Below are 23,327 nucleotides of genomic sequence, written 5' to 3' on the forward strand. Positions count from 1 at the left end.
GACCTGTTCCGGCTTGCTCCATTCAGCGGCTATTCTGAGTGGCTTTCCGCACGAACTAGATCCTCAGAGGCGGGCAATTGTGTATCGTGGGTTTTGCCTCAGAGATAAAGCACATATCGATCTACCATTGTCATATGTTATAAAGTACAAGCGCAACCCTTCAGCCTATCGACACGCCTCTACCGCTACCACGAATAACGATCACTGCCACCGATCTTCGCCACGGTTACTCCAGCAGGTCTTTCCCCCGCAATATCAGAACTGCAGCATAAGCATATCAACTAGCTGCCGCTAGCGCACCACGCGACACAACCTTTGCGTAACCGAACTTTGATATCAGCACCATCGACCTCATAGCTCCAATCTCCAAGCTCTACATCAACCGACTCCGCAGCCTCCACGAAGAGTGAACACTCGAATCTTTCGTCGGACGAATCATAATATTGATCGAGTCAACTCCGAACTTGACCTTACTTGAGGAGCTCCACGCCTCACAAAAAAAGAGAGTGACAAGTTGCACTGTCAAATCACTAGCAATGGCGGACCGCATCGGACCAGACCACGCACCGAAGCGGAGCTTTGGAGAGAAGTGTAGGCGTTTTGGAAAGGCTTGCACAACCAAGTACGACTTCTATCATTCATGTAGCATTATCAGTGACTGACCATTGTCCAGGGATGGGCTCATTGGAACTTACGACTATGCCTTCCTCTTCAAGCCTAACCTTCCGTTCATGAAGAAGACCCGCCGTGCAGCACCTTTCTTCGGTCTTCACGATCGTATGCCCGTGTTTCTCGCTCTTCTCCTTGGGTTTCAACACGCACTTGCTATGCTGGCTGGTGTCATTACGCCTCCAATCATTCTGGCCAATGCTGCTAACTTGACTGGAAATCAGCAACGCTATCTCGTGTCGACATCGCTTATTGTCTGCGGTATCCTCTCTGCCATCCAGATCACCAGGTACGTCAACACAATCCCCACGATTTGCACATCCCAACTGACACCTTCAGATTCCACATCTGGCGCACACCCTACTACGTCGGTACAGGCCTAATCTCCGTCGTAGGAACCTCCTTCGCCACCATCCCCGTCGCAACCGGCGCCCTCGGCCAAATGTACGCCAACGGCATGTGTCCCTCCGACGCCTCAGGCAACCCTCTCCCCTGCCCCAATGGCTACGGCGCCATCCTCGGCACCGGCGCCTGCTGCGCGCTCCTCGAAATCGCAATGTCCTTCACGTCCCCGCGGCTGCTGAAGAAGATCTTCCCCCCGCTCGTCACTGGACCAACAGTGATGCTCATTGGCGTCAAGCTCATCCTCACCGGCTTCCAGAACTGGGCCGGCGGCAGCAGCGGATGCCAGACCCGTCCAACATCCGGCATCTACAGACTCTGTCCCACTATCAACGCGCCCCGTGCTCTCCCCTGGGGAAGTGCGGAGTTTATAGGTCTAGGCTTTAGCGTCTTCATCACCATCATCATCTGCGAGCGCTTCGGCGCACCGATTATGAAATCTACCGCCGTCGTCATCGGGCTGCTGGTCGGCTGCATCATCGCGGGCGCCACAGGGTACTTCGACCGCTCTGGCATCGACGCCGCACCCGCCGCGAGCTTCATCTGGGTCGAGACTTTCAAGCTCTCCGTCTATGGGCCGATTGTGCTCCCGCTGCTGGCGGTGTATATGGTGCTTGCGATGGAGGCCATCGGCGACATCACAGCGACCTGCGACGTCAGCCGTCTCGCTGTGGATGGCGAGCTCTTCGATAGCAGGATCCAGGGCGGCGTGCTGGCGGACGGACTCAACGGGGTTATTGCTGCGCTGTGCACGATAACGCCTATGAGTACATTTGCGCAGAACAACGGCGTTATCGCACTGACCCGCTGCGCGAATCGTAAGGCGGGATATGCGTGCTGTTTCTGGCTCATCGTCATGGGCGTGTTTGCCAAGTTCGCTGCTGCGCTCGTTGCTATCCCCCCGGCTGTGTTGGGCGGTATGACAACGTTCCTATTCTCCGCTGTCGTGGTGAGCGGAATCGCGATTATCGCGCGCACGCCCATGACGCGCCGAAACCGCTTTATCCTGACTGCGGGCTTCACGCTGGGCTTTGGCGCGACGATGGTGCCGACTTGGTTCTCCTACGTGTTTACGTACAGCGGTCCGAACCGCGCGCTCGCAGGCTTCTACGACGCCATCGAGCTCGTCTTGGAGACGGGTTTCGCGGTCGTCGCTTTCGTGAACGTCATTCTCAACCTTATCCTGCCCGAGGAGATCGAGGACGACATTCCGGAGTTTACCGCAGAGGAACAAGAAGAGCAGGCCGAGCGCGAGGAGTGGAACCGTGTGCAGAAGATGAATAAGGAGGCAAGAGCGAGCAGTGACATCGCACCTGCTAGCAAGGAAGTGTAAAGGTGCTGTTGTATAAGGAACTTATAGATATGATGGGAGCTTTAAAAGAGTCGAAAAGGTGTTGAGACGATGACAATTTATGAGGCATTTATCTCGTATCTGTTGAACCTATCTACCCTCGTTCCAAGAGTTTCCTGAACATGCAACGGATGATATGCGTGAAGTTGGCAGAGACTGCAATGCTAGCCTAGGCGGCGCTGAGGACAGACCTGGTCTACACGAGCACCTCAGACATCGTAATAATCCAGCCCAAAGCCTAGCGCCTCACACTGCTCGACTTCTCTCCATCCCTCACTCCTCGCACCAATATTCAGCACCCTTAGTTCTTTGCCGTTTCCTCGTTCCTCCACTGGCGCCCATGTACCCGCTGCCCTCACAAGAGCAGATGTGTTGGTGAATCCCCGCGCCTCCAAGAGACGCGGGTCTGGAGTTGGGCTCCCCGTCCTCGCAAAACTCGTCCAACTGTCAAGAACGTACTGCGAGAATCGAATATCATCATCATCCCTAATCCTTGCACCCTCTCTAACCAGCGTGCCAAAAACATAATACAACTCCCCCGAATGGCATTTGTAATATGGCAAGCTGGGGTCACCAAAAGGATGCTCCGGCGTGCGTGGCGCTTCGCACGCAGGCGGATTCGGACTATAGGACAGGAGCTGGAATGCGCGGTCGAATTCATATGCGTACGTGTTTTTGAAGACGGAGTTCTTTGCTGCGGTGGCGGCGGTCGATTGCGCGAGGCACCTGAACATGGCGTCTGTTGCGACGCGGGACGTGAGGTTGAAGATGGACTCTGTGGTGTTGGGTGCGGATGGGAGGGGGAAGAGGGGGGAGTTGGCGATAAAGGAGGGGAGGTTTTGACTGAGGAGCACGGCGGTGATGTTTGCGGTGCTGGGGTAGCTGGTGAAGGGGGAGCCGTCGTCATGCATGATGCCTGAGAGGAGGGGGATGTTGAGTTTTGGTGCTGTGGGGCCGAGGGGGAGGGAGGAGGTCGTGAGGAACTTGTTGTCGACTACTGGGTAGGAGGCCACGGTGCCGGTGGTGAGGTTGAGGGGGTCGACGGCCTGTAGACATGTGAGGACGGTGGCACTGTTGTTTGAGGCGCATCCAGTCTCGTCGAGGAGTGATTTGGTCCGGTTGGTAGCCTCCGTGATGGTCAGGTACTTCGAGAATGTCGAAACGTAGTTCAGGCCTTGAGGGGTGCTCTGGGTAATTGCACCTGCAAACTTGTCACGGGCTTCTGGCGAAGCAAGCAGTGCTCGCACAGAGGCTGCGCCGGCACTCTGGCCAAATACAGTGATCCTGTCCTTGTCGCCACCAAACGCACCTATATGCGCACGTAGCCATTCCAATGCAGTGTTTTGGTCCTTGAGCCCGTAGTTGCCTGTCAGAGACGTACCCTCCAGTGCTAGGAAGCCAAGGTTGCCGAGTCGATAGTTGATTGTGACAAGGACCACATCACCACGAGACGCCATTGCTCCACCATCGAACGTTGTGTCGCTGCCAGAGCCACTGACAAACCCCCCGCCATGAATCCAGACGAGTACCGCCTTCTTTGTAGTCTTCGAGCTCTTGCCGCTGGGAAGGACTGGCGTCCAGATGTTCAAGTACAGGCAATCTTCGCTGCAGGATGCCGTACCTGAACTACAGCTTCCCTGTATGCATTGTGGACCGTATGAGAGTGCCGAGATGTTCGAGCCAGCAGGTGGAAGGTAGACGGAGTGTGAAAAGCGGCTGGGTATAGTAGCGTACTGGATACCTTGGAAACGGAACGAGTGTTTATCGCGGTAGCCTATGACCGTTGCATTGCCAGTTGTGACTGCTGTCTGCCACTTACTGCTAGTGTCTGTTGACTCCAATGAGCTCAGTGCCGCAGAATTTTGACAGAGAGCTGGCAGAGGTGTATCGCACGGCAGCTGTTGGGTGCGGCCTCGTGCAGTGATGGCGCTACATTTGGTGTGTGCAGTGCCTGCCACCCAATAGTGATCCTGACTTTGTGTCTTACTGTCATATCGAAGGTATTCCAAGAACCCAAGCTCTTGCAAATGTTGCTCGTTGGACCATAGGCTCTCTCCCAGAGCCGCACAGCTCGACGCCGCGGCCGAGTGTGATTGACGTTTGCTGACGACGATTGCTGAAGCTTGTCTGTGGCTGCTGTTACCGTAAAGGTCGTTGTGAGTCAGTACCGTTAGATCTGAGTCGATTGTGCGTGGATTTGGGACGGATGCTAAGACAAGAGACACGAGACATAATGAGGCTGAGAGGCGAGCAACCAACGTGGCCATCTTGAGAACCAGCAACGATCCAGGAGGTTCTCGGTGTCCTTTGAAGCATACTGTCAATTAGTATTATATCTTCACGGTAAACGGGTAAACGAGTAAATGAAAGTGGATGCAAGCTGACCAGGGGGTACTTCTCGGCCAGGGGTACTTTTCGGCCACCCACACTGGCCACCAACACCGATTTTGAAGCCGAGTTTTACCAACAATAGAGTATATATTTGCCGCTGAGTACACATAGATTGAAGCGCAGTAGCAGCAGCAGCTTTTTTTTTGCTTCCTGTGTATGAGATTTGCTAGCATTTTCGGCAGCTTGAGCAACAGCCTGATCAATAGCAGCTTTGATAGCTTCAATGTTGCTGACGCGCTCATTTTGATCAACTCTGACTCGCTTTCTCCACTGAGTACTCTGGAATTGACTGAGTTGATAATGTAGTGGCTTGTTTTCAGCTTCAAGCTGAGCTGCCCAAGTATTTGCTCATGTAATAGCCTTACCTGCCTTGCTAAGCACTAGCCGGGTACTCTATGAAAGAGATTCTGATTGCTGGAGTATCTACTGAGTTTTGTACAGTGCCTGTGAGCTTTGTGGAGTACTGTAGATAGTCTCAAATACATCTAAAGCCTGTGGTTTTGGCGGAATGGTACTAGGACGGCCTAGTGCTTGCGATGACTAAAGTACCAGCTCAGGATTGTATGGCAAGAGTCCAGTAGCCGTCCGACCAGCTCGGATAACTCGCTCTGGTAACCCTTCTTCTATTGCTCTGTTGTATGATGTAACAAAGCGCTTTTTCTTGGTTGGTGCTGCGTCATCGAGGGCTGGCAGAGCTCGAATCTCGTTACGATAGCGTGATTTGAGTACTGAGAAAGGAGCTAGATCAAGAGGTTGTAGCAGGTGTGAGGCGTGAGGTGGGAGGTAGAGTAGGTGGACCTTGGGTTGCTTACAAAGCCACATGAAGTCTGTTGGTGTGTGGGAGCCGTGGCCATCGAGAAGGAGGAATCGATATCGTCGGTGCTTGGTGAAGTATTTGGTATGAAAATACGATGTAGCCATTTGTAGCCAATTTGATTTGGAGTTCACCCATTCTCTGACGTTGTTTAGAGCCAACGAGGGACTCCTTGTGCTGGAAACCAGGTGGTTTGTAGAGAATGGTGGTTGAAAACTGCTAGCGGTTGTAGCTTTCATCCGGTCGCTGAGACTGTCTCAATAATCGATACCCACTCACGATCCTCTGGAGACTTCACGTAAGCCTTCTTCTTTATAGAGCTTGCTAGCACCTGGGTGTTTGTACGTACCCCTAGTGCCACTCCAGTCTCATCCATTTTCCACACATCTTCATATTGTATGCCCAGCTCTATCCGCGTACGCTCAAACAGCTCAACGAAGGCGCGTATAACGTCAGGGCTAGCTGCCTGAGCTCGTGGAGCTGCAGTCGATTGGCCGACGACAGAGGTAACGCGTGGTTGTCGTGATAAAAACTGAGAGATCCACTCGTTGCCGAGTGGCGTGAAGTCGTTGTTCATGTGCAGGATTCGGGTAGCCATTTCTCGTACGCGAGCGCGTGTAGGTGGTTGAGTGTGAGAGTCCTCGTCAAGAATCCATTGAGCTAAGAAGTGCTCTTGCTGCGGAGTCAATCGTTGCTGGTGTTGATGAGCTATCGCGTGAGGTTGGTGACCGGCAAGGCGCGCTTGGAGCGATGATCGGGGGACGCCATAGGCCTTGGCAGCCTTCCGCTGGCTTGTAAAAACACCAGCATTAAGATCGCGGATAGCGTTGTCTATTGCAACTTCACGAGAGACCATTTGGAGTAGGTGGCGGTGACGAGATAGACCTTCAGCAACAGCGTAGACGCGCTGGCGGGGTGGCCGAAAAGTACCCCGGCCAGCTTATGCGAAAGATCCTAGAAAGCGGACGATATCCATGTGCCAAGCTCATTCGTGGGATATGCTGCGACTCCTCGGTCTACGGCTGAATAGAGCAGAAGAGCGGCGCCATGCCGGACTCGATGCGGAGCGTCGAAGTGCGAGTCGAGGTGCTTTCGGTCGAGATGTACCGGTACGTACCTGTCTGAGCAGAGATACAAACACTGCTCAAGGCGCAGCGTGGTCTATGCATGGAACGCGTCTGGGGGAATCTCCACTACAATTCACTCCTGCACGAGCCATGTGACAGCGGCGCAGGCTCGAGGGACTGCTGCCTTGATAGCACACAAACGGCGTGCTGGACGCCCCTGAGCTGTTGGTTGTGTTCTCCACAACGAGGCAAACAAACAAGGAAGAACTGGCAGTCACGGCTCTCACCGGAGCTGAGCTGTTGTCGTTCGGTCGACCACAGCCTGTGTGGGTCCAGTGCTGCGACTCGAGACGCCGTTGTGATGGACGTCATTGTGAAAAGAAACGTTTCAAGATAGCGGGCGGGCTGGGCGGGGGTTCTTGCCGTTCTTGTCGTTGATTGCCCAGCGCTGCTGCCTGTGCTGCCTGTGCCGCCGTTTGCTCCTTCCTCCCCCGCGCCTCCGAGCAGAGACTGTGGAATGCTAGAGCGTGCAGGTACGATCACAATAATGTCGACATCCCACAACACAAGCAGCGCGTTGTTTTCATGCCATCGATGACGACGAACCTGATCTGCCAGGCCCGGACGCGCAAGCCCGAGACCTTCGACGCCATGCCGCATGCACCGCTAGTCTTGCTGCAATCTTCGTGCCCAGTGCGTCGCGGCGGCTCTCATTCGCTGGCCTCGTTGCATCGGTCCAGGGCCACGCTGGCTGCCCTTCGTCTCATCACACATTCAGCCCCAGTTTCCCGAGTCTGCTGTTGCATCTTTCTATCTCTTCGACGCCGGCCTCTCGTCCCTCACTGCAAGGCCTGGGCCAGCGCGAGTCCTCATGGCGCCGCTGCAGAGGCGCTTGGCCGCTGCAGCAATGATGCAGGCCACACAGGCGCACCCCGTAACCTTGATTCCCGCTTACATTGCCCCTCTGCTAAACGCAGGTAGCGTCCTCTAAACGTTACCAAATGTTCTCAAGGCAGCGCACGGGCCGCTTTCACACTAAGCTCGATTGATTCGTTCCTTCTTTCGCACCCATCTCCTCGCTCTCTCGGTTCTGCCTCTCGACTGACTCCCAAAGACACACACACCCCCGTCGTCGCACACACGTCCACGCCATCTTTACGCCTGCTCTGAAGTACTGACTGCACAGCGCACGCCTGCCGACACTCCCATCTAGTGTTCGCGCGCGTCCCTTCCTTTGACGGGCCCCCTCAGCCAGCGACCCACGAGCCGTCGCACCTCGATTTCCGCCCTACCACCCGCGCATCGCACTCAGACAGCCGTCCACGAGCTCAACATCGTCTTCGTATGACAGGCGTCCGTTAGCGCTCGCTCACTGAGACCGTAGTGCCTCCGTCCACGCTGTCCTCCACGCCTGCACTCGCTGCAACCGGACACGGAAGCCTCTTCTCCTTGGCCGCAGACGACCCGTAGCTCTCCAGTCTACCACAGCATCCGTCAGACTTGTCGATACGAGCCGTTGGGTCGTCGTGAGCTGCTACTGCCTGCCCTGCCGGACCGTCAACGCGTTGGGCGTCATGCGATCTAACACAGTCAGAGCCTGAGCCAGCCACTACACACCACCACTCATCCTCAGCGTGTCTGCCAGAGGATGACAGACGTCTCCTCGATCCAGGCGCATGCTGACCCTCAGCCGGCACCGGCACCGGCACCGGCACCGGCCGCCTTCTTCGGCGCCGGTCCTCCACCGCCAGCCTACTCCCACGGCTCCCCAGGCTTAGATGGTACAATCGACGAAGAAGAGTCGTCTACGATCAAATGCATTTGCGGCTTTGCCGACGACGACGGCAATACTGTGCTGTGCGAGAGGTGCGACACATGGCAGCACATCGTCTGTTACTATGAGTCTGCCGAGCATGTGCCTGACGTGCACGAATGCACAGACTGCAGCCCAAGACTCGTCGATTCGAGAAGGGCTGCCGACAAGCAACGCCAACGGAAAGAACTGCTCAACTTTGCAGATCGAAAGGGTCGACCGAAGACCACCACCAAGAACCCGAAGAAACGCACCAAGGATCCACTCGGGTCCGCGCAGCCCAACGGCTGGCCAACAAGTTCGAACAATGACCTCCACTACAACCCTGAACGTAAGAGTGGAAGCCCACGAGACTTGCCCCCACCAAACAAGCGACCGAAGACAAACCATCGTCCCTCAGGCTCCATCGGCGTTGTCAGCCAAGCACCAGCACTTGCCCCTGCGTCGCGCAAGCGAGGAGGCTCTGTCGTCGTGAACGGCAACAGCCCTGTCAAGTCTCCGACCAACATCGAAGGTCCTATCGAGGACTTCTCGTTGGAGTTCATGAACCTCTACACAGCGCCCGAGCCACCGTCGGCTGACAACAATTCCTACACGAGTTTGGGCGTCGCCAGCGATATTGCTATGTGGCTCAAGGATCCAGACGCCCTGGCCGAGGCCAGTGGAGGCAAGAAACCGCAGGATCTCTTCTCGCGCATTGAGAACACTATCCAAGACCTTGAGACATCGACAGCACCGGCCATCACCAAGCAAACAGAGGTTGACTCTGGCATAACAGCACACGGCCTCAACCCGCAATGGCACTTCATCACCACCGACGGCCCGATCGCTGATGGAGGATATGTTGGGGAATTGAAGGGCTTGGTCGGACGAAGAGAGGAGTACTGTCAGGACCCCGAAAATCGATGGAACCTGTTGCGCCATCCGGAGCCCTTTGTCTTCTTCCCCCCACACCTGCCAATATACATCGACACACGGCAAGAGGGTAACATTTTGCGCTACGCAAGACGAAGCTGCTCGCCCAACATGGCCATGAAGATCCTCGTCGAAGCTAGCAGTGACTATCACTTCTGCTTTGTTGCAACACGACAGATCGAGCCGACCGAGGAACTTACTGTAGGGTGGGATATCGACTCCGAAGTACAGAAACAACTTGTCAAGGTCGTCACAAATGGCGCAAAGGACGGCTTCAAGAGGATACAGCCATGGGTATCTTGCGTCCTGGCCAATTTCGGTGGGTGTGCATGCGACACCTCGACCGGCCATGAATGCCTGCTGGAGCGAGCCCGTCGTACCATCGCTGAGCCTGCACAGCCTACCAAGGCCAAGAACAAGAAGTTGAAGAAGTCGCAGATCTCACCTTTGAGCACGGGCCGTGCGACCAACAGCCGCGCTGGCAGCGAGACGCTGCACCGCGACAACGCTGACGATGACAATATGGACAGCCGTTCTACATCTGGCTCGCATAAATCCAGCAGTCGGGATATTACGCCCGCTACCCATTTCTCGCTCGATGGTGACGTGAAGATGTCAGACCGTGAGAGGCGAAAGCTGCAACAACAAGAGAGGTTGTTCGAGCAGATGGAGGACGAGCAACACAAGGGCAAGAGAGGGAAAAGAAACAGTGCTGGGTCTACCCTCAATACGCCCAGCATTGCCGCCTCAGTAAGATACACATCAAGATATACATCTACACATGCTAACTCAGGGACGCAGAAACGGCTGGGATATCCAGAACCTTCACCCTCAGCACGTCATCGCGAACACAGCCATGGCGTGGCACGGAAGGCGTCCGGCAGCTCATCGAAGACCAACGCTCGCAGCGCACCGAAACCCAAGCCCGTCTATGTCGAGGCATCTACACAAACGGAAGATGACGGTATCGCTGCTAGTGTACGCGTGGAAATGAAGCCTCCAATGTCGTTCAAGCGCAAGCTCCTTCAGCAGGCGCAGGAAGACAAGCTACAGCGCGAGCGGATTCGATCTGCTTCCGTAAAGACGGAAGGCAGATCACCAGCGCTGAAGGACGTATCTTCAAACAAGCCATCTCCACTACCGCCGTCTCCACCACTGGACGACTCTTTGGCGATGGAGATCACTCTGGATCATGCGTCTGTGCCACGATCAAAGGAGCTGACACCGGCGAAGGAGTTGTCCCCGATTCCTACCGCTGACGTCGATATGCAAGACACCGACGAGGTTGCTGCACCGAAAACAGCGGAGCCAAAGGTTGAAGACATGCCTGATGCCCCTGCAGTGGAAATCTCAAAGGAAGTGTCGCATCCTCCTATGAATCCACCTGCGCCGCCATGGCCAGCCACGTCGTCCGCTCGACAATCCCCAGCGCCCAGCTCAGATGAACCTGCAAAGTCTGTCGACATGAAGGTCGACATGCCGGCGAAGCCCGAGCTGACCAATCCTTTCTCTGCTGACTCTGCTGTCACCCCGGGTGTGACTGGAACACTGTCAGTGCAATCCCCCCTGGCGATAGCTTCGCCCTTCTCGCCCGCTGTCCAGGAAGCTGTCAACCCTACACCAGTACGCAAGAAGCTCAGCCTGAGCGAGTTCGCGAGCAGAAGGGCGAAGCTCGCACAGACGACGAGTTCGACTGGCACACCTCTGGCGTCGCAGTCAACCAGCTCACCTACCTTGTCGGCAGCAAGTCTGCCAACCGCTTCACCACCCAGCAAGACTGCTGAGCTGTCGTTGCCTATCGTTACGGAGGAACCGCAGCCCATGCAAACCGTTGCCGCCGCCACGACCGCGCCCACTCCGACATGAGACATGATACCCAGGGCGCCTTCTTTCGGATTCACCCCTTCTTCTTGGCCGCTCGACGCTTGCCAATCTTCTTCTTCTTTTCTGGAAGTGTACACTATGTAATCGTGTCCGGCGACACGCTTTTTCTTCTCAGCCTTGTTCTCTTCACGACATGTAACGTTCAATTCAGTCGCCGCCACGAGTTTGTCTTGATGGAAAGATGGGGGGTTTCAAAAGCAAGGCGTTCTATCTCAGCGATGGCTTCTTTGGCTGTGCTGTAAAAGGGCGTTGGCTTTGGTTGCGACAAGGCGTTGGAGGATGATTTGCGAGATAGCGAGATGCGAAGAGCACATTTATTTGCTACGTAGGATAGTTGATGCGATGAGCTACAGCTGGCGATGCCGGCTTGACCCGCCAAGAGGCGTGGTGACGAATATTCAAAAAGTTTAAATTTGTGATACTGTTTCATTTTGCTCTAATGACTTTCGCGGTACTACTAATCCACCGAGACCTATCCTACCTACATCTTATTCCTCGAGACATCAGCCAATCAAGTACGATCCGTTGACCTTCGCCAGCTGAAAGCCGCCCACTCCAAACGCGACTCACTTCACCTATCACGCAACTTCCACTTCATCGATGAATTCGACGCGTGGAGAGAGAAGAGAGAAGAGAGTGGACTCTGTCCCTGTCATGACCTCTCTGCTGTTGCGCTTACTCCCTGCCTCACTCCCCGCCTTCGTGGTCTTGGTATCTGCAGGGGCGCACATCGCGGGTCTCATGATTTCTCCGCTGTTCCTCTTTGAAGTCTTACCACTCGCAGGTAGGGCTAGGAAGTCGATAGCGTACTTCGTAGTTGGCGTCTGTTCCTTAGAGAACCTGGTGTCGAGGGAGGTGTTGGGGAGGGGAAAAAGTGGTGGGTCGGTCTCTTGCTTTTCGTCCTCTTCTCTCACGGTGCTTTGTGTTAGTGTGGTGTTGAGCGAGTGAGTGAGCATGAGTTTTGTGCTTGGTGGTGTGGTGGGTATGGCGACGAGGGGGTCATGTCCTTCCTGCGTGTCTTTGCTCTGCGTTTCTTGTTCTGGTGAAGTCCTACGAGAGAGCAGGGAATCAGCCCGACTCAACGCCCCTTTCGCACCTAGCTTCTCGTCTGTCCGAGTCTGTTCGTCGTCTTCCACCAGCGCCGCCAACCCCAGCGCAGCGCCTCGCAACTCCTCCTCGCATGTCTTGCACACTGCACGCCCGAAGCCAGATACCACCTTCCTCTCGCACTGGTCCTGCGCGCAAGTTGCTAGACCCGATGTCTTCGCACTAATAGGTGTCTACGCCTTATCAATTGGACTGCTAATATCCGTCCACAAGCTCCCCGACGTAAACATGATCCGCGCAGAGGCCTCCGACCATATCGGTGAGAGCTCCAGCCACGGAAATGTTAGCGGTCCACCAACTTTTCGTTTTGGCTTCGAAGGCGAAGGTCGCATGAGCAACAACGACGGCGAAGGAGTCAGTGTCGAGGCCGTAGGACATAGTCTCGGGGTAGAGTGAGGTGTGGGTTTTGATGTTAGGGCGGGTTAGGGGAGGGAGAGGGAGAAGTTGAGGCTTGGCGGGAGGAGTTTTGGGTGGGGAAACGGATTGGCGGTACGCCTTCTGGGAGAGGATGTATGAAGGTGGTGCATTTGGTGCAGGAGCAGGATATGTTCAGGTGGGAGAGGAGGGTGGCGAGCATTTTGTGGGTAGGAATGGGGTGTGGTGTGGTGCAGATAGTGAGTGCGGCTTTTGGGCCTTGTTGGTGTTTGGAGACTGGTATGGAGTGTTGTAACTGTAAGATGTGGCTGTGATCTGGGGTGGTTGAGGTGAGCGCGATGCGGTGCCTTTGTTGATGATTTCGTATGCTTAATGACATTTGTCTAGTCAGAAAATCCAAGATCCAGATAAAGAATCGTGGATGTTTGACTCGTAGTGGCTGTTTATCCGAATTCTGATTGATATGTGTATGCTATTAATGCTGATCGTGTAGAATGTGTTCCAGCTCGTTTGCTGTCGCTGTAGGGCTGGTGCAAGACAAAGGGCGCTAGGGTAGTCGCATGCTTTGTCGTATGTTTCAGGTATGCTGCTTCCCGTTTCTGACCGCATTGAGCACAGCTGCGCGCCGGTTTGCTGCTTTGTCTGGACTTTTAGAGCTTCGCGCTTTTGGAGCTTTGCGCTCTCCAGGTCCGCCCTTGTAGCGTCGCTGGAGGGGCGCATCACGATAATGTTCTCATTGAGGCTGTCGATGACGATCGTGTCGCCCATAGTGGGTTGAAAAGATCCACACGGTAACTGCGTTGTGAGGCACTCGCAAAATAAAGTCTTCGTTTCTGTAGTGGCTCCCTGATAGCTGCATGTTCTCTGGCCTGTTTTCGCTGGAGCGCGTGTTGCCCGATCTGTCTCTGGTGAGCCTGTTCCGCCAAAACTCGAGAAGTTGTGGCGTTTCGGCTGGTTGTATCCTTTGAACCACGACTCGCGGTGTCAGCTTTAGACCAGGGCCTAGTGGTGGAGTGCCGCCTCGAGGAGTGTTTGCCTTGCACCACTTGTTGAACATTTTGGATGCAGCGATAACCACATCCAGCTTGTGCTTTTGGCACAAAGTATGGACATGCTCATCTCGCTTGCAGGGCCGGACGATACGGAAACAGCCTTCGTGGTGGCACACTTGGAGACGCAGGTACTCATACCACTTCATTTTGAGAGGCGTCAGGTGTTCGTCAGAGGCAGAGGAGGCAGATTTTTTAGAATGTGTGCTTCTTGCTTACGCCTTCGTGTTAGTCTGTGTAGGCGGTATGAATAAGAAATGCGAGGTCTCAGTCGTGGAGTTGTTTATGTCGTGGCGGTGGAAATCAAATGTCAGAGTAAGTTCAAGAACTGAGGAGTCAGTTATCGAATTTTGATCCACAATGGAATTCTGTGATAGGAAATGAAAATCTCTTTCTTGGGTCTGAGAGGAGCTGTACCGTGGAAGCTATGACCCTACAAATCACTTTGCCTGTCAGCGAACGACAGGGTCGAACTGAGGACGTCATGGGTATTTACTGTGCACAACTCGTAAAGAGGTATTGTAGAAGCTGATATGATGCAGTGCATAGAGCACTTGGGCTTTTCACGTAGGCATATAACGCGGTCTACAGTATCCTTACAGTGTTTTGCATGTTCTGGTCCATCAGTGCTGGAGAAAGCCGATCCGCAGTTGAAGTGTGCCTTGTTTATTTTCCGTTGTGATCGTTGCCTGGCAGGGTCTGTGAAGCTGCTCGATCTGCCTTGTTTGTATCAGCAATGCTTTGCACCTCAAGAAAGTAGTCCATTCTTGCACCCAAGCATGTGTTGAGGCACACGTTCAACCACGGATGAAAATATCGCAACTAGAAAGCATTGGCCTATATGCTCCAACCCGAGGATAGGGCTTGATGGTTCTCGAGACGGTCAAAATACCAGACGAGACTCACTAGTCTAACGTCCTGGCGACGTGCCCGTCAAACTCAGCAAGAGAGAGCAGCCTTCTTGCTCTTTCCGTTGCTCTTTCCGTTGCTCTTTCAGAATGGCTACTTCGATTCTCGTCCGAAAGTCATGGTGGTCTCGAAATAATTTCCCTATATCGTCAGCAGCAGGCCCCACTTGTAGCCTGCTGTGGTAGGAGCACAAAGCTCATTTCTTCCGAGCTCTTCCATCATGTCGGTCATTCAAGAGTCGGTACTTGTCAAGCACAGATCGGTAGATCAGCTTGTAAGCCAATCAATGATGCTCCTTGGATGCGTTGCGAAGTGACACACAGGCGGCACTGCACGTAGACAGCGAGCACAGCGTCCACGCCTGGCAGGGTATACGGGTACCAATTCATGTCTCAAGATCCACCAAAAGTTACCTTGAGCCCTTACTCTTGCTGCCTGATATCTTCTTGACTAATACCGTACCCGGTGTGCAAGTACATGCCTGCATCTAATCCCAGCATGCCCCTCTTAGAACAGGACACCGTGGGCTTCGATGGTAGGATAATGCACTCTGCGGACATCCTCGGTATAGATATTCAGGGCACCTAATGTAGGGTGCTGGCCCCTCGTGCTTGAGTTTGGCTATGGTCGAGGGGCGAGCCAATGGGAAACCAAGCCAGGCCAGACTGTACCTGGACAGATCACATTGCGTGAGCGGTGGGGATCATGAACAAGCAGAGTAAGGTTAAGCGAGTTCGGCACCTGTCGCGGAAATGTCTCGAAACTGAGAGACGCTGTGTGCAATTAAAGGCTGCGCGTAGTGGTGGAGCTGGCAGAGTGAAGAAGAGAAGCTTGGCGTATGGCGCGCTAGCGCGGTGTTGATCGTCGATGGCAGAGGTTGGGATGACGAGTCGTGCCACAACGCGCCGAGGTTTGTCAAACAACTGAGAGCGCAAGCTGCCCTGTCGTTCCCTCGCACGGGGGTGACGGCAGTCGCTCCCGGCATGTGTCTGCAGGCTGAGCTCAGTGTCAGTGGTAGAGGAAGATTCCGACGAGTTTAATCGCCTAGGCACGTGGGCGGCAAAGTCAACCTGCCTGTAGGAAAGAGCGACCCTCGTTGCGCCAAGCACTGCTCCTGCCCTGTGTAGCGACGCACACCTCGCCTGGTGTGTTGACGCCAGTTTTCTGCCGTACGGCCCCTGTGTTCTGTGGTGCTCAATTCCTGATTCTCTTGCTGCTGCTTGATGGCCTGAGCAGTGAGACCTCTTCCGTCGCCCCGCGCCGCTGCCGCAACTTGCCACCCCAGGCCACTTTTTCCGCGTCGATCCCTTCTGCAGTGACACAGCCAGGGTCGTCAGCAGCCTCTTGCACTCTCGCTTGACCTCCGGATACCACGCCGCAGACACACGGCCTCCGCACTCAGGTGCTCTTCGCTCAGTATTGCCTTTTCCACTGCCTCACGCAGGGTCTGAACCTGTTCTCCCAGCTCGTGGCGCCCTCGTCCCGTGTTGATCCTAGCTGCGCTTTGTGACCCGAGAGGTCTAGTTTCAACGTCTTTTGCATGCTAGCATCCCACTTTTCGTCGTTTCTGCTGATTTATGCAGACTGGCAGCGTTCTTGCTGGAACTCTCCTCAAGAGCCAGCCGGTCCTGGATGGCACCACCTCTGCAAGGACTCCCCATACATATAATATTCTAGCTCTCACCTCCTCACCGGGGTAGCTTCGAGCTGTCGCGATTACATCATTTCTGCGACTGGCTCGTATACCCCTGCAGGTTGCACATAACGCCGCGTGCCTGCGCACTGTAACCGTTGGCCGAGTGCCATCTGTACTCCTCCACCACAATCCGAGCGCACGGTGTGTCCAACGCCCTCGTGGAACCGCAGGCCCCACACGTACTTCAAGTCACCGCTGCTCCTCGTCTGAACCACATCTGTCTGTCTTCCACTCCTCTACCGCTGGTCCCAGAACGAATTATTAGATTCGACACACGTTGGACTTTAGCGGTTGAGGAAGGATCCTGTCGAACCTGTCAACTGTCAACCTGTCAACCAGCCATTGTCACTCGCTACAATGGATACTACATTCATCACCATCCACGGTACGTCCAATCTAGCGGTCCAGCACATACATGACGCTTATATCAATAGATCTTACCGATGAAGCACACATCTTGTACTCGTCTGACTCCATTGTCGACATCCTCGGTCACACACCTGACGAGGTTGTCAATCGCTCGGTATGGCAGTTTTTCCATCCCGAGGAACTGCACTTCGCCAAGGCAAAATATGGCCGTGGAGTAGCCCTTGACAAGGCGGCTGTGCTGTCTTATTGCCGTCTCAAGAACCGTCAGGGAGACTGGATTGGTTGCGAATGTTGCTTTTCGATCGTGTACAATGTGATGGTATGCTGCACAAGTATCTACAGGCACGGCATGGAAAGTCAAAGTAAGTGTCCGGAATGCTAAATTTAAGAGCAATCAACTAACATGCATATAGACCGTGCCGTCGAGGCACCTATCGTGCGCAAGTTGTTCGCCTCGTCACCAAAAGACCCTCGCTACCACATGTTGTCCCATCTCTCCAGCAAGTTCGATCTTGGCCCAGAAGATCAGACTCACGAACCCCGTGCGGCCCTTTTCCTTAACCGATTCACACGGACTTTGACTGTTATGTACGCCACAAGCGGCATTGAGCAAATCGTTGGCATCTCTGGGGAAGAGATGAAGGGACGGAGTTTTTACTATTGCATCGCCTTGAACTGTCTTACCGAAGCTGTCCGATGTCTCGAATCCGCGAAAGGGAACGATTCGATTGCCTACATGCGCTTCATGTTCCGAGATCCTCGCCAGGAGGATCCACCGGAATTGACGTCTTCCGAGAGCGAGGACGACGAAATGACAGACGTTACCAGCGACGACGACGAATCTGCTGAAGAAGGCGTGAGACTCGGTGGCCAAACTTCCTTCAGTGGCATGAACTCAGGACACCAGTCGAACGCTTCCCACTGGAACAGCGAAGAGCGGCCAGGCAACTACCGCACAGAATCTGGGGACAGCACTGATCCTGCAGATACATACCGCAGCGTTTTCGGTGATGATTCACGGAGACATTCGTCCACGTCCTCGTTGGGAGGTTCTGCGTCAGTACACCACAATGATGACATTGAGCTCGAAGCCGTCATTTCGTGCACCACGGACGGTCTTGTTGTGTGCCTTCGTCGTGCTCGACCAATGCTGCCTGGTGCGATGCCAGTCCCACAGACGGCACAGCAGTACGCCGGTATTTATGCAGCTCCATGGGCGTCGCAGCCTATGTTCCACCCGGCCCCGCCACAGATGCCACCGTACCCTCTGGGTGCTCAACACCCGTCCATGTTGCATTCAGGGCCATCAATGCAATTTCAAAACTCGTTCATGCAAAGTATTCGCGATGTTGCGGTGTTTGCGTGGGCTCTTACTGGCATCAACGGCAGCTTGGCTGAATATGCTCGCGGTACCCCAAAGGGAGAGAGCCAGCCACCGCAGGGATTCCCGATCTGGAATCCTCTTCCCGATCCGTCCATGCTACGACACAAGAAGTCCGAAACGCCCTCTGGTTATGGCTCGGGTACCAACAGCGCCTCGAGCAACGGCGACAACTTTGGGTTCGGCGATCCTGGTCTGAGCTGAATGCCTACAAAGCTAAGGACCACCCCAACCGTCCGCCGCTGAGAGGCCGCCCAGCCCTTGGTCAACCACGGCTCACGGTGAACGTCAAAGAAAAGACGTCTTCCAGAAGCCTGCATCAAGAGATAGATGTTGATTGAAGCAGCGACTAACTATGAATTATGTGAGCGATACCGCGGCCATTACGATACCAAGCGATCTGGTTTGCGACCACCATTCCGGTACGCTTGACCAGCAGTCCCTTTCTTTGATACTTTCAGCCCTCGTAATAGAAAATAATCTCGAATCCTCACTCAGATCGACGCAACTCTCTTGACTTTCAGTCCTTTAGTTTCACCTTCTTGCTGATGTCGCAGGCCAAACGACCACTGTAGGGCAAATCGGCTGTCTACAAACACGATATAGTGCAGCTACGAGTAGAGATGGGTCATAAACCATTTGCAGGTTGCTTTGGTACCCAGGACACCCAGCTGGAGCGATGAAGAGCGCCAGATGATGGATGTGATTGGTCGAAGCGTAAGGATCGTCCTTTGTTTTTCTCATTGTTGCGGTTCGTATGACCACTCATGGACGTCTAGCCCACGCATTGCTCGACGTTCCTTTGTCAGAAAGGTCGAGAAGCTTGCCATGCTATCCTCGCAAGCAAATAGCGTATCGAGATGTACGCTATTGCCGCGCCGACCATGTGCAAGATCCCCGTCATTCGTCTTGCGTTCTATCTTTGATCGTTTGCGTCCTCGAATAGCCTTTTGCCCCATGTCTTTCCAGCCTTGCTCACTGCTCAGGTCGAATCATCAAAAGGCACGAATCTCGCAACGACATCACAGAAACCTCCTCGAACCAGGCGCAGCAGGCAAGATGAGATTCTCAATCACCACCAGGAGGCCAGACTGGCTCATACTGCTCCTCCCGATCATCTCATACGCCAGCGCTTCAGCGCAGGATACCACTTCCATCGATCCACTACTGCAGCAGCAGCAGCAGCCGCCTCCTCATCGCCCTCTCCAACAACTTTTCAGTCGAGCATCAGTACTAGTCCGTCGGCACCCCAAACGCACACTATCCAGGTCAGCCTGCTGGACCACAAGATGCGCCCTGAGACCACCAAGGCGGCTGTAGGAGACATCATCGAATTTGACCTCTACCCCCTCAACCACAGTATTGTGCGTGCCGAATATGGCTTTCCTTGCATCCCATATGAGATGACCGGGTCCGGCAAAACAGGCTTTTTCTCCGGATTCAACCCAGTGGATAAGGTCTTAGACAACCCACCGAAATACAGTACCAGGGTCAACGATACAGAGTCGATCTTCTTCTACTGCTCTGCGCCTGGGAGTTGCATCATGTATGGGATGGTCGGCGGCATCAATCTGAACAGCGGTATGAGTCTAGACAAGCAGCGAACACTGGCGATGGACTCATCATACATGCTGCAGCCTGAGAAGCTCCCTTCAACCAGTAACATAGCACACCCTTACTGATATGTTATTAGGCGAACCATTTCCAGCTGAATCTCCCCTCCCATCCGGCAATCCTGCATCCTTCGTCCGGCTTTCCTCTTCATCCAGTTCGGCTTCTGCACCCACTGCCTCACATCCCTCAGGTGGCTTGAACACCGGCGCCATCGTTGGCATAGTCATTGCCGCCGTCTGCGCGATTCTTTTCGACGCCCTGCTCTTCTTCTGCTGGGGCCGGACAAAACCCCTCCGCGAAGCAATCGAGCGCACAGGCGGCACAGTGCGCGGCGTCAGCGTCAGTCCAAACCAAATGGTCGAGTACAAACAACCTAAAGTGCACACGCATTCTCATCATGGACATAATGGCAGCCAAACAGCGTTTCAGTTCCTGTCCCATCCTGCTGTGCATCCTGCTAAACACCCTGGAAGTCCGGATCCGGGTGCGTATGGTCATCAGCATCAGGGCAGTATGGACACGGGGTATTTTCCTGCCTCTGCAGGAAAGGCCTGTGGAGATGGGAGCCATCACTGATGCCAGCTCGCTTCTAAATGACGGTGAGGCGAACAGGGCGAGTAAGGTCTGACCCAAGACGGGGATTGGGGATGAGGACTGTGATGTGTTTCTTCGTTGTTCTCGGTGGTGTTGGGATGGTTTGTGATGGGGAATTGGATTTGGTTTAGTCGTAAGGGATTTCATGAAGGGGCTCTTGGGGTACATAGCCGGAGGTTTTGTATGTATATATATTTATCCAATGTTTGATAGCATAGAATGTGGCTGCCCTTCTTATCTTCCTATGCCAGTAATTAATACGGGGCTGTGAGATACGATCGCGCAAGGCTCGTTGGGGCGTATGTCGCAATCCATCTTGCATGCAGCTGGGCAACATTTATCAAGTCCGGCAATCTATGCATGACATCAAGGCTGTGGCCGGCCGTTCTTCTTTCGAGGTGGAGACGGTTGTATTCGATCTGCATGACAAGCTTCGTGTGGAAGTTTTGGCTATTATGCTATTACTGTGTTGCTGTTCGCGAGGCTCGCCTAGGGATTGTGTCGCAAATGGTGTTGTGGCTAGACAATGATGAAGCTGTATGCTTGTTACAGAGAGTTGTGGCTGGATGCTTCCTACGTCGCGGAGCTTTAAATCTTGAATGTCTATGACGAGCTTTTTGTGTGAGTTTCGCCATCATAACGTTGAGAAATGAAGGCTATTTCAACGCTTCTGCTTAATCTGTGGTTCAATGTATACCTAGGCAATATTTTGTCTTCCTGGGGTTGGGGTTCTTGGTCTGATGATTGGTGAGACTGTTGCAGCAAGACTGATCGATGATGAAATGTGTCTGTAAATCATTGCCCTTCTTGACTGTAGGGCATTTTGGCACGGGGCCGTATGCCAGTCCAGGAACTCGTGAGTTGCAAGGAATAGATGAGACCTACGGCTTGCATAGGCTGGACATAGTTCCAAGGCAAGATTCTGTCGTGATAGTGTGCGCAGTTTAGCAGCTGGTGGTAATATGCCGAGTTTCTGTTGAACGTTCGCTAGTTCGTTGCTAGCACAGTGATGTTTCTATTTTCAGCGATCGAACCAGGACATGCTCTCAGCCACAACTCGTGGTCGGGAGCGTGCGATGCGAAAAAAGTACCTTTTTGATGGATCGCAACAGAATGCCTACTATCTATGTAGTGAAATGTGATGCTCAATGCCCGTTTTGGCGCACTGTTTCGCCAAGCCTTGTATCCCAACAGTATCACCAAACAAATGAGTCTCGGTGAAATTCGGTTCATTGAGAGACTCATCCATCCGTAGCCTGTATTGGTGGCCAAGTTCTGCGAATTGAAAGCCCATCCCCATGAGGTCGAACACTTTGATACCCATTCGTCTTGTTTGGGCTGTCGCTGGCGGTGTGACGCGCTTGTGTGGCACCGCCATATTTCTTGTGTCTTCCTCGTCGCTGCAGCGACAGAAGTCACGATGTTCGCCGCACGCTAGCGCCTCCATAGACGTTTGAGGCTGAGAGTCAGAATTCACGTTCGAGTGGTCGCCGGAGTAGAAATCTATCAGTTTCTCAATGTCAGCAAAGCTTACCGCGTCTCCAAGGCTTGCAGAAAAACTGTTCCAGAAATGTTCATCAAGCCAAATATCGTCTCATGGTGTGACTGTTGAGCTGAGCATTTGAGATTCGAAAATTTGAGAGATGTCCGGTGGCAGGATGATCGTTGATTGCGAAGACATCCCTCCGACACAACGGACATGGGTTGTTTGTAAGGGCCCAGCTTAATATGCACACTTCCCCAAAGACAGGTCCACATGGCAACTGAACCGCCACTTCGGGCCCACCTTGAGTCAACGTTGTGGGGCTAAAGGGCTGGTAGCAGATACAGCAAGACCGCTCTTTAAGATCCAGAACCTCCATGTTCACCGGTCTTAGCACGTAACTCTACGCATACGAGGCTTGCTCGATTGCTTCCTGCATGTTGGTTGTTAGTTCTGGGCTAAAGCAGACTGCCAGTGTAGTCTAGAGCGCAAAGATGGAGAAAAGCATGATCTGGAAACACGGGGTAGGCGAGGGCGATGAGAAGTAAGCGGACTAGGGTAAAAGCACAGTGTGCATGAACATGGAGTTTACCGACATGGAAGTGCCCAACGCGTGGCTTCAGTGAGTTGGAGGTGTTTCATGGGTCTTTGTCTCCAACGGTAGAACAACGTGCTATGTCCGGCCGCGTAGACAGGCGCCAAAGGCTCGAACGGCTTGAAAGCCTGATGCCATAGCATCACAGGCATTGTTGCAAGCAATGCCTCAAGTGATGATTGTCGCATATCTATCCCGCGTCTGTGTATTCTCGTATGACAGTGAATCTCATGGTGGCTGTGTGGCTTGCTTAGCGCTTCAGCTTCGTAATGGAGTGCTGTTGGCGAGGTGGATGAGGCTAGACGACCACAGAAACGAGGTGTAAACAACCGACTCGGTGAAGGCCTTGAGCTGAAAAAGACGTGTCAGAAAGGGTGGGGTCGCCCCGCAAGTCTAACACCCAACAGCCATCACATGGGATAGCTTGCGACGACTGTTTGTTTCCCTGCTGTTTGTTTGTTTTTGTGTAAAACTTGTTTGTGCTATCCTTTGTCTGCATCAAAGTATGCATGGTGGTACACATCGAGGGGTCCTCTTCCGGACAAGACATCTGCAGGAGACTATAGTGTACATCCAAGAGCTTTGGTATCTGGGGTACTCATCGCTTATCTTGGGCAGCAGCGCATGTCCAAATCTAGACTATTGAAGTTTTGCGTCCAAAGTACCTCACTGTCTTGGAGGGCCAATAAAGGAAGCGTGAGCGATGAGTCTGAACACTTCCCGTACCGAATCTTCCTGACCAAGACACAGGCTGCCAAATTTGGTCGTAGCCTGCAGAAATCCAAGCGAAGCCAGCCAGCACACCTGGTGAGATGTGTTTTCTGACAAGTACTCGCCTATCAGCCTTGC

General features: G+C 53.8%; 8 protein-coding genes across 8 annotated transcripts; 4 read left to right on the forward strand and 4 right to left on the reverse strand.

The window, feature by feature from the left end:
* Positions 1-416: 416 nt before the first annotated feature.
* Positions 417-2,518, forward strand: BU25DRAFT_100067 (Xanthine/uracil permease). The gene is made up of 3 exons (XM_033700242.1): positions 417-622; positions 674-958; positions 1,009-2,518. Exons 1-3 carry the CDS (start codon positions 537-539, stop codon positions 2,402-2,404), a joined length of 1,767 nt encoding a protein of 588 aa, XP_033560666.1. The 5' UTR covers positions 417-536; the 3' UTR covers positions 2,405-2,518.
* Positions 2,518-4,835, reverse strand: BU25DRAFT_472202 (cholinesterase). The gene has a single exon (XM_033710840.1). The coding sequence runs from the start codon at positions 4,687-4,689 to the stop codon at positions 2,632-2,634; it is 2,058 nt and encodes a 685-aa protein (XP_033560667.1). The 5' UTR covers positions 4,690-4,835; the 3' UTR covers positions 2,518-2,631.
* A 1,342-nt stretch (positions 4,836-6,177) lies between these two features.
* BU25DRAFT_312804 (uncharacterized protein) lies at positions 6,178-6,483 on the reverse strand (the record flags this gene model as incomplete). Its single annotated transcript, XM_033702158.1, has 1 exon — positions 6,178-6,483. A coding segment is annotated over one exon (306 nt), but the record flags the coding sequence as incomplete, so codon positions are not given.
* Positions 6,484-8,014: 1,531 nt separating this feature from the next.
* Positions 8,015-11,368, forward strand: BU25DRAFT_100085 (uncharacterized protein). Its single transcript, XM_033700243.1, has 2 exons — positions 8,015-10,172; positions 10,224-11,368. Exons 1-2 carry the CDS (start codon positions 8,343-8,345, stop codon positions 11,286-11,288), a joined length of 2,895 nt encoding a protein of 964 aa, XP_033560669.1. The 5' UTR covers positions 8,015-8,342; the 3' UTR covers positions 11,289-11,368.
* A 404-nt stretch (positions 11,369-11,772) lies between these two features.
* Positions 11,773-12,791, reverse strand: BU25DRAFT_449415 (uncharacterized protein; the record flags this gene model as incomplete). The annotated part of the gene is made up of 2 exons (XM_033709638.1): positions 11,773-12,498; positions 12,713-12,791. 2 exons carry the CDS (start codon positions 12,789-12,791, stop codon positions 11,885-11,887), a joined length of 693 nt encoding a protein of 230 aa, XP_033560670.1. The 3' UTR covers positions 11,773-11,884.
* Positions 12,792-13,259: 468 nt separating this feature from the next.
* BU25DRAFT_100100 (uncharacterized protein) lies at positions 13,260-14,178 on the reverse strand. Its single transcript, XM_033700244.1, has one exon. It carries the CDS (start codon positions 13,984-13,986, stop codon positions 13,522-13,524), a length of 465 nt encoding a protein of 154 aa, XP_033560671.1. The 5' UTR covers positions 13,987-14,178; the 3' UTR covers positions 13,260-13,521.
* Positions 14,179-16,799: 2,621 nt separating this feature from the next.
* On the forward strand, positions 16,800-18,396 carry BU25DRAFT_343735 (uncharacterized protein; the record flags this gene model as incomplete). Its single annotated transcript, XM_033702971.1, has 3 exons — positions 16,800-16,827; positions 16,877-17,173; positions 17,225-18,396. The coding sequence occupies 3 exons, from the start codon at positions 16,800-16,802 to the stop codon at positions 18,394-18,396; spliced, it is 1,497 nt and encodes a 498-aa protein (XP_033560672.1).
* A 1,085-nt stretch (positions 18,397-19,481) lies between these two features.
* Positions 19,482-20,382, forward strand: BU25DRAFT_459601 (uncharacterized protein; the record flags this gene model as incomplete). The annotated part of the gene is made up of 2 exons (XM_033710290.1): positions 19,482-19,851; positions 19,886-20,382. The coding sequence occupies 2 exons, from the start codon at positions 19,482-19,484 to the stop codon at positions 20,380-20,382; spliced, it is 867 nt and encodes a 288-aa protein (XP_033560673.1).
* Positions 20,383-23,327: the final 2,945 nt, after the last annotated feature.

Source organism: Macroventuria anomochaeta (assembly GCF_010093625.1).
Source record: "Macroventuria anomochaeta strain CBS 525.71 unplaced genomic scaffold BU25scaffold_21, whole genome shotgun sequence".
In the NCBI taxonomy this organism is placed as follows: domain Eukaryota; kingdom Fungi; phylum Ascomycota; class Dothideomycetes; order Pleosporales; family Didymellaceae; genus Macroventuria; species Macroventuria anomochaeta.

Coding starts and splice junctions, on each gene's coding strand:
- BU25DRAFT_100100 (XM_033700244.1), bottom strand. CDS start 13,986: ATGAAGTGGTATGAGTACCTGCGTCTCCAAGTGTGCCACCACGAAGGC.
- BU25DRAFT_100067 (XM_033700242.1), top strand. CDS start 537: ATGGCGGACCGCATCGGACCAGACCACGCACCGAAGCGGAGCTTTGGA. Junction 623..673: donor GGAAAGGCTTGCACAACCAA/GTACGACTTCTA, acceptor ACCATTGTCCAG/GGATGGGCTCATTGGAACTT. Junction 959..1,008: donor TCTGCCATCCAGATCACCAG/GTACGTCAACAC, acceptor TGACACCTTCAG/ATTCCACATCTGGCGCACAC.
- BU25DRAFT_472202 (XM_033710840.1), bottom strand. CDS start 4,689: ATGGCCACGTTGGTTGCTCGCCTCTCAGCCTCATTATGTCTCGTGTCT.
- BU25DRAFT_100085 (XM_033700243.1), top strand. CDS start 8,343: ATGACAGACGTCTCCTCGATCCAGGCGCATGCTGACCCTCAGCCGGCA. Junction 10,173..10,223: donor CGCCCAGCATTGCCGCCTCA/GTAAGATACACA, acceptor TCAGGGACGCAG/AAACGGCTGGGATATCCAGA.